The 13248-nt window shown below is 35.2% G+C and overlaps 1 protein-coding gene across 3 annotated transcripts in view; it reads right to left on the bottom strand.

Annotated features, from left to right (window-relative positions):
• Positions 1 to 12341, bottom strand: part of SOX5 (SRY-box transcription factor 5) — a 439900-nt gene extending 427559 nt beyond the window's left edge. For all 3 annotated transcript variants that reach the window (XM_053556184.1, XM_053556185.1, XM_053556186.1), the window contains exon 1: positions 12164 to 12341. In XM_053556184.1, the coding sequence (XP_053412159.1) occupies positions 12164 to 12201 (38 nt within the window). In that variant the 5' untranslated portion in view covers positions 12202 to 12341. The remainder of the gene's footprint in view (positions 1 to 12163) is intronic.
• Between the last annotated feature and the right edge of the window lie 907 nt (positions 12342 to 13248).

Genomic DNA, 13248 nt, shown 5'->3' with positions numbered 1-13248 from the left:
CCATGCTAATTTGATGTGCACTATAGTTTTCAGGCAACAGACTCAGGAATATAACCTATTTCCTAAACCAAACAATCTTTTATCTCATAACCGTCTGGGGTTCTCATCCTAAGGACCACTGGCTTAGTGCTGCCTTGCATCTTTTAATATCTTTAGACAAAGCACTAAGATGTATTTTATTTGCCAAACCCATTTTTCTAGGATAAGAATACTGACATGTAAGAGATGATGGGGGTAACAAAATTTTGGCCGAGGCCCTTGTTTCCATTATTCAACTGAAGAAAATCTTTGGTCATATATGCATTCAAAACCCTATGGTTTTTCTAAGGTAGCAATGCAAGTGATACCATTCATAACGTGGACAGTGCTCTCTTTCATATATTGCCTATCGTCTCCAACTTAAGTGCCAAGCAGATGGTTGGAATGTGTTTTGTGTAATATGTGCGCTTTCCCCCACTAACTATGTCCTTTGTATTCATATTCAGCCTAGGTTTTAGCTCAAAACACTGGCACTAGGTCGATCATTAGCAGCATTTTAGACAACCGGCAACTAAGGTATTCACTGTTCTTCACAAAATGTTCCACTAATATTTCCCAGATGTATAATTAAGGCAAAGGATCATCTTCTTAAATTGGTATCAGCACTTTGGATGGCTTCTGGCTTTCAACAGATTAGATCAGTGAAAACAGTTTTATATCAAAAATCAGGATTCTGTTTCTTGGGTGATTTTGTTGGCTTATTAGACAGCTGCCCATAACAATAAATCTATGTACTTCCTCAAGCTTCACTTACAGTCTAAAGGACATACAGCTAAAGCAACACCTCTTCTGTTGCTTTTACTATAGAGGTCTATAGTGTACTGGATTTGTATATATAATAGTTTAAGGTATTTAATACAGTCTCGTTTTCAAAATATTTGCACAAGTAACACTTTAAAAAGCAATGACTTTCTTACATTAACAGAAAATCACTGGTTTTAGTTGTTCAATAATTTATTCTATGAAGTGATTCATTCACATGATTATGTACAAATAAATGAACTTCAAAATGCACAGTTTAAAGCATAGGAATATGTTAAATCAGCAAATTCATTATTCAAATGCTTGATAGACTGATACTTGCAAAAACAACTATTACTGTATCAGACATTCTACATACAAAATGACATGTAAGTAGAAGTTAGTAGTGAGAAAATATGGCCATGTTGCTGCTATGGAAGTATAAGTTACCTGGGATCAATAACCAAAAGTGTACTTCAAACAATCATAGTTATACTAGCTATCAAATTAAAAAACAGGTGAACCAATTTCTCACAGGCATTCCTTTATACACTCCCTTTCCAATATCTGACCTCTATTTTATCAAAAATAAATAAAATGCTGATCATTTAACATTTGCCAAAAGTTAAATGTAGTTTTAAAAATCTGAATTCAGTGGCTTGCATTCAGAGGTATCCAAATATTTTTATAAATTTTTGTAAGTTTAAGTTGGCTCATTAGCATTGGGGGATAAATAATTTTATACGTATTTTTAAGTCCATTTCATAGATGCATGGCTGAAACCCAAAGAATGTAAGGGACTTACACATCACACAGTTTTAATTCTTGATTTAGAAACCGTAGGAACATATGCCAACTCTGTATATAACTGAATGCTGCATTATAAAATATATTAGCAGGAAGTTGCCCAACTGGATGATTTCCAGATTTTCTTTCTGATTTAACAGTAAGAATATTTGCACATTTCTCGTTGGTCCTAATTCTAAATGTAGTTCTGGTTCAGTAAGGTTGTTTTCTTTCTTTTTTTTTTAGAACCTTTATATATGAAATATATATATATACACACACACTTTTATATAGACATATATATATGTAAGAAAGTAATACTCATTCTTTATTCCTAAATTAAAAGTGTTAGGAATAGAATAAAATAGTTACATCATAATTAAAATTGTAACATAGCCAATTCTATGTTATCATACATATACGAACCTGTATTTTAAACTTGAACTAATTTCATGACACCACAGACGTATTTTCTAAGTAAAGATAATCCAGAAGGTTTTTAGATGTGGCGTAAAGACTGCGCTGCTGATGGCATAACTACACTTTTTTTCCCAACAGCACATTTATTAAAAAAAAAACATTCTACCATACAGAACAATATAACACTATAGGAAGCCTGTCTTCTCCGTAATACAGCTTTTTTAAATGTCTCTTTCATTGGTTGTGCCTTAAAGAGTTTAACATTTCTCTTCTTGAAATTGTCAACCAGCAACTACAGTGTAGCACATACCAACTTGGCTGGCTTAATGCTACTACTAATGGTTATTTAATTTGAGAAACACTCAAAATCTTTCTTTGGACTACCTGTTTGTAATCACAGTTGATCTTGCTATCCTCCAGCTCAAGGTTTTATTTATTCATGCAAAGACATACTGTCCACAGCCTCCGTGTTGTCCTAATGCTCTGGTGTCTAATCTTCCTTTTTGTCTTTTATCTTCCTTTCTAAATAGGCTTTCAGCTCTGTGACCTAAAGTGCCACTCTCAGGCTTTTCCTTTCCCCACACAGTGCCTTCCTTGCTCAGTAATCCATACATAATTTATCTTTTACAATATTTGTAATTGTTAAGGATGGTGATCTGATGCCTGAGAGTTTTAAGCACACAGAATGTGAATCCTATCTTCTGAAAACACTTCCGACAGCTCAGAGCAAACTTGGGGGCATCCAACCCTAAATCAGAATTATATAGAGTATTTGGATTTAAAACTCCTGAGATATACTAGGGTTGCTTGCCCCTGTACAATGACACCTGATTGACAGGTAAACTGAGGGGACACTACATGTAAAGGCTGGTTATACGAGACAATCTCCTAATAGCTACATAAATGCAAAAATTTCGAACACTGGGATTGAGAGCTGGGGATCCTTCAATGTAGTTCAAAGTGAGGAAATTTTAGAGTTGACCAATTTTAGACATTATCTGCCTATTTTACAATTTTACGGGTGCATATACTAGGATCCAAAGAGATCTGTTTGCAAGAAGAACTAGAGACTGAGATCTCTAATAGAGCTTTCTATGTTACACTTCTAAAAAAAATTAGTGAAGATACTGACAAGTATAAACCTTACGAAGAAAGAGAAATTATTTTATTCTTCAGAATTACTCAAAATCCACACATTAAAAAAAATGCTTGTTGGGCGGTGCCTGTGGCTCAAAGGAGTAGGGTGCCGGCCCCCTATGCTGGAGGTGGCAGGTTCAAACCCAGCCCCAGCCAAAAACTGCAAAAAAAAAAAAAAAAATGCTTGTTCATTTGATACACATGCCTTAAGCCTCTAATACCCAACTTTCTCATTATCTCAGCCTAAAATTCCAAATGTTACTCAAACATACTTTGATGCACCCAGCATCTTCACTTCAAATCATCCATTAAATATGTTCCACAAAACCACCTTGAAGTTTTTAAGGCTGGAAAATTATTTGTCACTGCAGCACATGCCACAGAGCTTTGAGCTGAAAATGAAAAAATGAAAATGAACCACATATGTATTTCCGTGAAATATTTCTTCCTTTCAAGATTTTCTCCCCCCAAACTTCAGCTTCATCAAAATTTGGTAAGAGTCATTCGAAAGATCAATTTATCTATAGTGAAAAAGTTTCTCCTGAACTCCTAACTTTTGTATGTGTATGTACATCTAACTATTCCATTCCCTAACATAATCCTTCACGTAACTGTTAATGACTCCAAATTACTTTTTAATGTAGTTATGAAAGTCTGAATAATAGTCTCTTCCTTCACATTGATTGTTTAAATTGCTATCAAGATCTTCTGGATACACCTTTCATTTTTCTAGAATACTACTTTTAAATCATTCAATATTCCTAAGCTGTTCGTGGTCAAATTAGATCCCTTTTACTTTTCCAGTAATGAGAAAATTTTTAGAGATAATTACACTACCAATATTGTATCCCATGATCCTTAGGTTTCTAAAAACAATACCTTTTCCTCTGTTTCCAAATTCCAGCTATATTTGTGATGAGGGAGAGGCAGAAGTTTCACCCTCAGAAACAGCATTCATTATTTTTTTTTTTTTCATTTCTAGGTGTGCTGGATATTAGTAGTAGTTTGAATCCTAAACAAAAGTTTCCTTCACACCCTGATGATATTGTACAGGAGATGACTCAGAATCTGACTCTGATAGTGCATATTTAGTTATCATTCCAGATTAAGGTTGAATTAGCAAATGAATCGGTTGAATTTGTAAATGAATCAGAAATTGCATAGTTTGAGCACTAGTTAATCCCTTTCTATACTAAATAATGGGAATGCTATACATGGTTTTAACAAATCTATAACACAGACCTGTTACAGCGCAGATAAGAATAAAGAAAGAAAATATTAACCTTAATTTTATGTGACATCTTCCTGAAACACCTTCTCAAACATATTATGAAACTCAATAGCAAATAAAAAAAAAGAGAAAAAACAAAGGGATATCAGGAGAGGAGTAAAAAAAAAAGTCTTTGGACTTTGTAAACTATTGCCCAACAAACTCTTGCCCAGGGTAAATAACCAACAGGAAGAATTGTAGGCAAACAAATAATACTTTAACTTTACAATTAGAATAAAAATGTTTTAGAACTTTGTCAAGCAATCTATATTAACTCTGAATGAAAAACTAATAGCACAAATAAATGATGACTTTTTTCATTTGGGGTTCTCTTGTCTGAAGGTACTGTTTCTCATTTTCCATGCTGTGTTTCTTTTTCATTAGGATGCTACTTCACTGGATAAATACTACATGTAAAATTGATTAAAATGGTAAGTAAAAGATCTTTATAAAAATTCTACAACCAGCGCTCAAATCATCTACCCCTTTTATAAATCTTAATTAATAGAAAAAGAGAAAATAAAGCCAAAATAAGTAGTAAATATGGACTACATTTTGAAATAAATTTTGATTAAAAACATACCAAGATAACATGATTTGGGTCTGTCTCTTCTTTTGCCACTTACATTAAAAAACTAAAAACAGGCAACACAGATTAACTCTTTCCCTTCTTTTCCCAATCGTGTTCCTGGAGCCCTAAGGGACAGCACATATCCTTTATGAAATTGCTACAGTGTCCCAAGTGATCTAACTCCCTTAAATACCAATATCAAAATCTTACAAGATTTATAGGCTTTTTTTCTTTTTCTTATTTTTTTTTTTTGGTTCCATGCAGTGGATTTCATTTCTTCAGGTTACACTTACTCTCTGATGCCTGGGTTTCAATGTAACAAAAATGATTGGGATAGGTAGGGGAGGCAAGTGTGCTCATAAAACCCGAGCAGTCTCCCCAACGAGAATTATTAAAGGAGAACTCTACATTTATTTTTAAGAAAGATCATATCTTCTGTTTTTTTTTTTAACATTTTCTTTTCTAAAGCACCACTTTCTTTCAAAGATGTGAAGAGCAGAAATAGAAACGCTGTTACATATGAAAGTTTCAATGGATTTGCTGCCAGAAGCTTTTCTTTATAGAGTTCCTCTTACCTACACTATGTGTTGGCACTGGCAAGTAGCCCTAATTCGTTAGTAGCCAAATTATTTTTGTCCCTGAAGTACGAGAAATCTCCATAGCACATGAATGAGACATGGTTTACTAGTTTACACACATTTTTATAACTCCAAGAAACAAAAACTCATTCACAAATACTTTCATTTTAGCAAAGAGAAGGGCCACAGAATTACAGAGATAGCCACTTTGAATCCCTCCTTCCCATTGCCCAGGAGAAAACGAAGAGGAAAAGAAAAAAAATCTTTTTAACTTCAAAAAAAATCTTTTTAACTTCAACTTTAACTTAACTACTTTGATACTTAATGCAGGAAAAATAAACAGCTTTCTGTTCACCACACTCCACGTTTCATTTAAGTCAAAACATACCAGTGCGAGACATTAAGAGAAAACGTCATTTAGTAATAAACATAAACGTCTCCGGATAAAAATTCTTCACACCGGCATAGGAGGTTTAGACAGTGTAGTTCACAGTAACTAGCATCCTCACGTTACATGATCACCAGATACATTTACACACTGCTGCACCACCTCACTAAGTTGCAGGAAAAAAAAACCCAGTAAGAAATAAGAAATACTTAAAAATAAACACATAACACAAAATGATGATTCAGCCACGGGGGGGGGGGGGGGGGGGAAGACTCTGGATCTTAAGACAAAACAAAAGTAAAGGTATTTACACTAATTTAGCCAAGTGACCAAAATGTTACCTAAATGAAAGAAGGAGAGATTTGCAATACAATGAGCTGAGTTCAGGTTTGAATTGATTTAAGTTTTGACACTGATTTCAAATGTCTATGAACATCTACAAGCTTTCGTTTTTTATTCTCCTTCTGTCATGTTTTATGGGCAAAAAAGTCCTTAAACTACCTTGTAATAGATTAATTACTTTCAAGCTGGGTGACAAAAGGACATAATGACCGGAAAATGATACAAAAGAAACAGAAAACGCATGTTAACAAGTTTATCAACAAACCTGGGTAATTCTCATGAAGTACAGATTAAGGTTCAGTGGTTCCAAACTGGCAGCATTCAAATTGGGTTCATATTTGGGTTTTTTGTTTTGTTTGTTTTTTTAAACCACCTGTCCTAAAACGACATTGTTTATGCTAATTATCTTTGTTTATGCCACAATTCTGTTTGTTTACTACATTCTTTTAAAATACCATATCCCTATAAACAGTTCTCACCAGAATTCTTCTAAATCTTGTTTCGGTCTGGTCCTCCTCGGCAGCCCACTGAGCAGAATGCAGCTCTACAATGAAGGCGCAAGAGCTGGGAACAACTTTGAGTCTCTGACTCCTCAGGCTGGCAAAGGCTGGGAGTACTGCTGAGGTTTGACTCCCAGGCTCCAAGGGAAAAGGATACTGAATGTGGAGAAATGCAACACCTCCCTATTGGACAGGCAGAACCACACGCCACAGTATCTCCAGAGGAGATGTATGAACTCTCCACTAGTAAGTAAAGAACAGAACAGAAAATACTAAAGTAAAGGGAGAACAACTTCCAAATTGCAGGACACATCACAGGGGTAAGAAAGAATAAAGAGGTCTTCTCCTAAACCATTATCAGCTGCTGAATACATTCCAAGAATATGAGGCATTCTCCCAAATCATATCCAAATGTAAAATTCCCCCTACCCTAGCCATATCATTCCATCATGTTCCTCTCCATAGCATTCAAACATTGCATATAAATAATACCATCGATCAATGACAAGGAAGGAAGGAGAGAATGAAGGAAGGAAGGAAGAATTTGTTATGTTATTAGTCTTTTTCTTGTTCAACGCAATTTTTCCATCAGGACAGAAGACATTTCATGCTTTGGTTAAAGCATGAAGCGATGATCAGAACGATAACCCATGATCATCTTTTTATCTGGTTGCTATCATCTAGATCAAAGACTGGGTATATTGGAAGTGTACGTTAGTTAGTATAAGAGGAAAACATAGATTGGTTTATTTCCCCTGCTGTAGGTTATCCTCATTGAAATCATAAATGAATAACAAATTGTAAAAGAAAACAAAATCCACCAGTTCTACCTATTTAATCTATTAAAAGAAAGGTATTCAGACAACTTAATACACATCTGCATTCTACAACATACTCATTAGGAGGCCAAAGAGCTGACAGTGGAAAGAACAGACAATAAAAATCAGACTTTACCCACAAATGTCATTTTGCTTTCTAAATTCATTATGAATAATCCATATGACATAGCTTCCAACTCCATGGAGGAGTAATTCGCTGAAGAGTCAGAACAGGTCTTATTATTTGCCTCTCGTGTGTAAGCCACATACAGATTTTAGTTAAAAGCTCCCCAACACCAGGTAAATGCTTTAACGTGTGCTTATTATATTTGAAAATCATAGATAAGAACACACCAACATGCGAAGCAATCATAATATTCGCACATTTCTGTATCTTTCAAGCCTGCTCAACCCTGAGCAGAGAACAATGCCACCTGACATTTAACCCTTAATTGTTCCTGGTAATCAGTCAGGTCTCCTGCCAAGTCTAGTCCAGAGGACAGCACTCCAGGGTGAGTGTGACAGAAATGGGGTTTAGAAGCTGTCTCATGCAAACTGCATTCCAAACCAATGTCTTAGCTCAGTCAGCTTGCAAATTATTGAGATCCTAGTTAAAATCTATAAATCAGTTACAGGTACGTTTTCCTCCATAAAGTAATAGCAAATGAAAAATTAATGAAATGATCAAGGGCTGATAACTGGATCATCCTGAAAACACAATATCAAACTTACAGGTTTATAGTTGCCATTAGGTGACAGAATGTGAGTAGATAACTTTCCTTTGATTCACACCTAGAGGTTGCCTGCTAACCTGAATGCACTTATCACTCATGAGCACAATAGTTTCAAAAAAAAAAAAGTTTCTAATTAAGCTGAATAAATCTGTCTGCATAATAAATACTTTATTTCTATGCTCAAACTTTAGGTAACCAAAATACCACTAATGTCAGAGTTATTCCTGCAAACCCCTAGCACAAGTTTTTTCATGGGAATTTTACAAATTAGTATTTCAAAGTACCTGGTGTGTAATTTCTTTCTTCAGAAAAAAAAAAAAAAAAAAACCACTTAAAGGTTTTCTTCAGAAAACACTTAAAATTATTTCTTTAGTGAGTAATTTAGCGAGTAAATTATTTCTTTAGTGAGAAATAAATTTGACGAGAATATAAGGTAAGAGTAAATTTGTATTGTAGAAGGTTTTACTCTTACAGTGCTCTCTTCAACATCTAGAAAAAAAGGCTGTCTGCTGTGTGCACCAATTTTGAGGAAGCAAGATGATTCTATAAACTTAACTTGATTCATCCTACTACCTTCAATCCCAACTTTCTTTTTTCCTTTCTAGATAATCTCACACTGTCTTCTTAAACAATCATTTTGCACTTGCTTTTTAATTCTCTAACATAATGCAATTAGAAAATGTAGCAAGTAGCTTGGTCATAAAACTATTATCATCAAATAGGACCAAAATAAATAAAAGGAAAAGAAATAAAAATACACCACTGATAAAACTATCAAAAACGGCTGTTTTTATTCACTATAAACAAACTGATATTGAAATTTAAGGCAGTATTTTAAATATTTTCATTCTAGGCATATAAAAAAATTAGGTGACATTCTCTTTCAAAGGAAAACCTTAAGTCACAATTGTTCATCATTTACTTTCAGTAGAATATATAAATTCATTGACTTCTTAAAAAAATTAGGGCAGCTCAGGCATTCATTCATTCAAATGATGCTATTACTAACATTTAGACCATGTTGCCACTATGTACCCTCAAAACAATAATATATAAAAGACTTTCCTTACAAATGATTCTTTAGAACATACTGTTTCTATTTGCCTCCCACCTGAGAATGATGTTTTTCAGTAAACATAACCCATTCTAACAGGGAAGTTTGCAAATAAAAATGAAATACTGCAAATTCTTTACTTTTTAGAATCACTGTTCTATTTGTTCTATCTCTTCCACATTTTCTAACAGACAATGAAGTTGTTAACAACTTCTTAACTATTTAACAACTGCTTATGAGTCTGCGAGCATGGACAGTGTTCCCTTCTAGGGCTGATTACGCAGGCACATACAAATCTATCTCCAAAGTTTGATACCAACATTTAAGTTTTGGATATCCCTTAAGGTCAAATAGTCTACAGGTTAGAAAGAGTAATAAAAGATGGACAAGGCTCTACCCATGAATTTAGAAAAAAATATTACATAAAACTTTTGTAATATGTGACCTCTAAGCAACTTATTTATGTCCTCGAGACCAAAGTCCTGTATCTGATAAGAAATTTGGAAGTCTCCTTTTCATATGTGTAAGTCTGAGTGAAAAGAAAAACTCATCAATGGCAGGTGAGCAAATAGAATAGAAACTAGCAGTCGATAGAAATGATCTACTTATTCAATGAAAGTTGCAAATAGTTGAAAAGGCAAAAAAAAGCTGAAGATGTATGAGAGGGCAGTTACATCATATATAGCTCTCCCCTGAAGAATACATTTCATGTTGTGTCATACACTCCACCATGCATGGTGACTGCAGATACACTCACTGTACAAATTCAATGTAAATAAACGGTCATGATTTACTGAGATTTCTGTATGTACTACCAATTATTCAGAAATTTTATTTTAGCCACTAAAATTTCTAACTATGATGACCACACTGATGACCCTATTGATTTTCACTTGCTTATTTAATTAGCCAGTTAGAAAAGCATGCCTCTGGGTGACAAAATATGAGATTCCCACTAGGAGGGGAAAAAAATGTTCAGAGATTTGAGCATCAGACTAGGAAAGGGAAAAGTTCAGTTTAAAAAGAGATAATTGAAAAAATACAAATAAAGTTCACAGCAGGAAGCTTGCCTATATAGAGAAATAGGCTACAGCCTGTTAATATGTAACTACATTTTTATAAGTACAATCTGTTAACAGGCTTACAAATCAGCCTCAGAGTTTTATTTTCAAAAAGTATAATGAGAAATTAAAGAATAGTATCATTTAAGTGCTAGTCTGTGCCATCCAGAAAACTTAACTGTGTTAAATTAACAAACAACCACATTAGGCAACAGTGTGTTCCACTATGAATAACTTTAATATCTAATATGAAATGAGGTTATATTTGGAAATAAAAGCTAACTGATATAAAGAGTTAAAATACAAAACTTTGAAAAATTTAATTCAAAAGTGTTAAGAAAGCTCAACCATGCACTGTAATTATCTAGTGAAGATGCACCTTAATTAAGAAAAAAGAAAATGAAAGAAAGAAAGAAGACAGTATTAAAGTATATGTGCTGGCTATTAAACTTTCTTCTCTGATCTGATATTGGCTTCCCTAATCTGTGACCACTTTCGGGCATTATTTTATTCTCAATACTCTTTTTCTCTTCCATTGCTTCACTTCTAGAATGTTTTAATCTTTGTCCTTTCTTTTTTCGTCTTTTCATATCAAATTCAGTCGTTTGAGCGATGAACAGCTTGACTTAGCATATTTTTAACCAGCTGGTCTAGCACCTAGCTTGCATTGCATAGTCAGATACAACAAATGTTTATACAGAAGGTAGCTTTCATGAAAATGAAAAAAAGCCTGGGTATCATGCATCCTGGCTTTTTTTAGCTTTTTTTTTTTTTTAAATTCACCATACAGAATACAAAGTTTGAATTCTTTTTAATGGCAAACAAAATTCTATTTATAGTTCAAAAAAAAGAACTTATGCTGGGATAAGAACTCAGATTTAAAAATTGCAGTGTGTACTTATAGGAACATTAAGAGGGCTAAAATTTTTTCAAAGCCCTGCTTTACTTGCAACAACATCAAATGGAAAGATGTTGCATAGACTTCTCTGAACAGGAACAAGTTAATTGCAAATATACTTATTTCCATCCCAGCAAAAGAGGAAAATACAGTAAATCAAAATTCAGTTAAGATATCTAGCACAAAAAGTGGTCACTAAACCTTAGAAAGGGAGCAGCCTTATTTCCCTATTTTTGACATTATAAGAGTAATCTACTAATATTTAGCTGCGATGTTAAATTTTCAAAGAAAAAAAAAAACTGCCCTCATTTCAACAAAAGGTCATGTGCTTTACTGAGTAGCTTCTAAAGTTTTACCGAAGGATCAAATAGGAACTTATAGCCTCTTTAAACCACCACTAAAACCTTCTGTCACCCTAGAAATTACGTGAGACAGAGATGCTGGAAAAGGAAAAAAAAAACAAAACGGTAACACTCTGCACAAAAGCATTTTTAAGAGGTGGAGAAGGGGAGAAAACGATCAATGAAGGAAGAAAGTAGGAGAGCGACAGCGAGTGGGGGAGAGAGATGCTTAATGTTCATTTAATTCCCTGTGATAGGACGCAACCTAAAAACATTAGCAGCAATCTCAGAGACTTTGCAAATCCCTTCAATTTGTGTCCGGGCAATCACAACAAAAATCAGTTAACAAGACTGCAGAAGCTCAAGCTCAAAGCTTCTCTCCTCTCACAAACACGTTTTGGGGAAGCATCTTCCAATGATTCAGAGACTACTGTAAAATGGGAGAGTTGTACTTCAATATATTAGGGGGAAAAAACTGTACTCACCTTTCAAACTCCTGAGGTAAATCAGGGTCAGTAAGCATGCTGGAAAAGCACAATTTCCCTTTGTCACTGCAGCCACCTATGATCGTCTCCAACTGAACCTGTCAAGTGAGTCCGAACCTTCTAAACCAATTGATTTTCTCTCTCTCTCCTCTCTCTCACTCTCTCTCTCTCTCTCACTCTCTCTCTTCCTCTCTCTCTCTCTCTGTCTCTCTTTCTCCCCCCCTTCCCCTCCTCTCCCTCTCCTAGGACTCCTTGACCAGTCTCTTAAAGGGGTAGCGCACTTCCAGCAGCGGGGCTGGCCGCTCCCCCTCTGCAGAGCGCTCCGGCTGCAAGGCACTAGACAACCTCAGGGTGCCTGTCCTTTCCTTTTAATTCTCTCTTCTAGACATCACCGAATGTGAGAAGTCAACTCATTTAACACGTCTGCCTACTCCCTTTTCTAAATAATAAAAGTCACACACACACACACACACACACACGCGCACAACCAGTATGATTTTGTAAAATGCATTTGCTACAGATTAAAAAATGAAGTCTGGATCATCCCAGGAGCCCGCTCAAACTGCACTTTTGAACTAATGAAGCAGAAAAATTAAATGTTAGTAATAGCATTTTTACACAAAGAATTGTTATTCTTTCTCACCCCTTCCTAGGCTCTCTCCCTCCGCACACGGAAACACACACACACACACACACACTCACACACTCATACAACAATCAGGCATTGTTCTGAGGGAAGAAAAGCAACTTTGACAGATTGAAATATAGCAGAGGCCCCTTCAAGGAAACCTGTAAACAACTTGTCACTCACTCTGTCGGTCTCACTGTTAGCTCGTGCTTTCCACAAAGTGGTGCGAACGTCCTGGCAACCCAACCAAAGTTTCCTCAGCTCCAAACTCCATAAAACACGATGTGCGATGTGGAGGGGACTAGGTATCCACATGCCAAAAGAATACACACACACACACACACACACACACACACACACACACACATGAGCAAATAAAAACCCCAGACCAAACCAGAAAATAAAAACACCAAGATGGTCCTAACAAACTGTCCTGTGCGGGATCGCTGGGGAGGTC

The sequence above is a fragment of the Nycticebus coucang genome, chromosome 12, assembly GCF_027406575.1.
Source record: "Nycticebus coucang isolate mNycCou1 chromosome 12, mNycCou1.pri, whole genome shotgun sequence".
In the NCBI taxonomy this organism is placed as follows: Eukaryota; Metazoa; Chordata; class Mammalia; order Primates; family Lorisidae; genus Nycticebus; species Nycticebus coucang.
The sequence above is the reverse complement of the archived record's forward strand: the minus strand, read 5'-3'. Positions and strand labels throughout refer to the sequence as shown.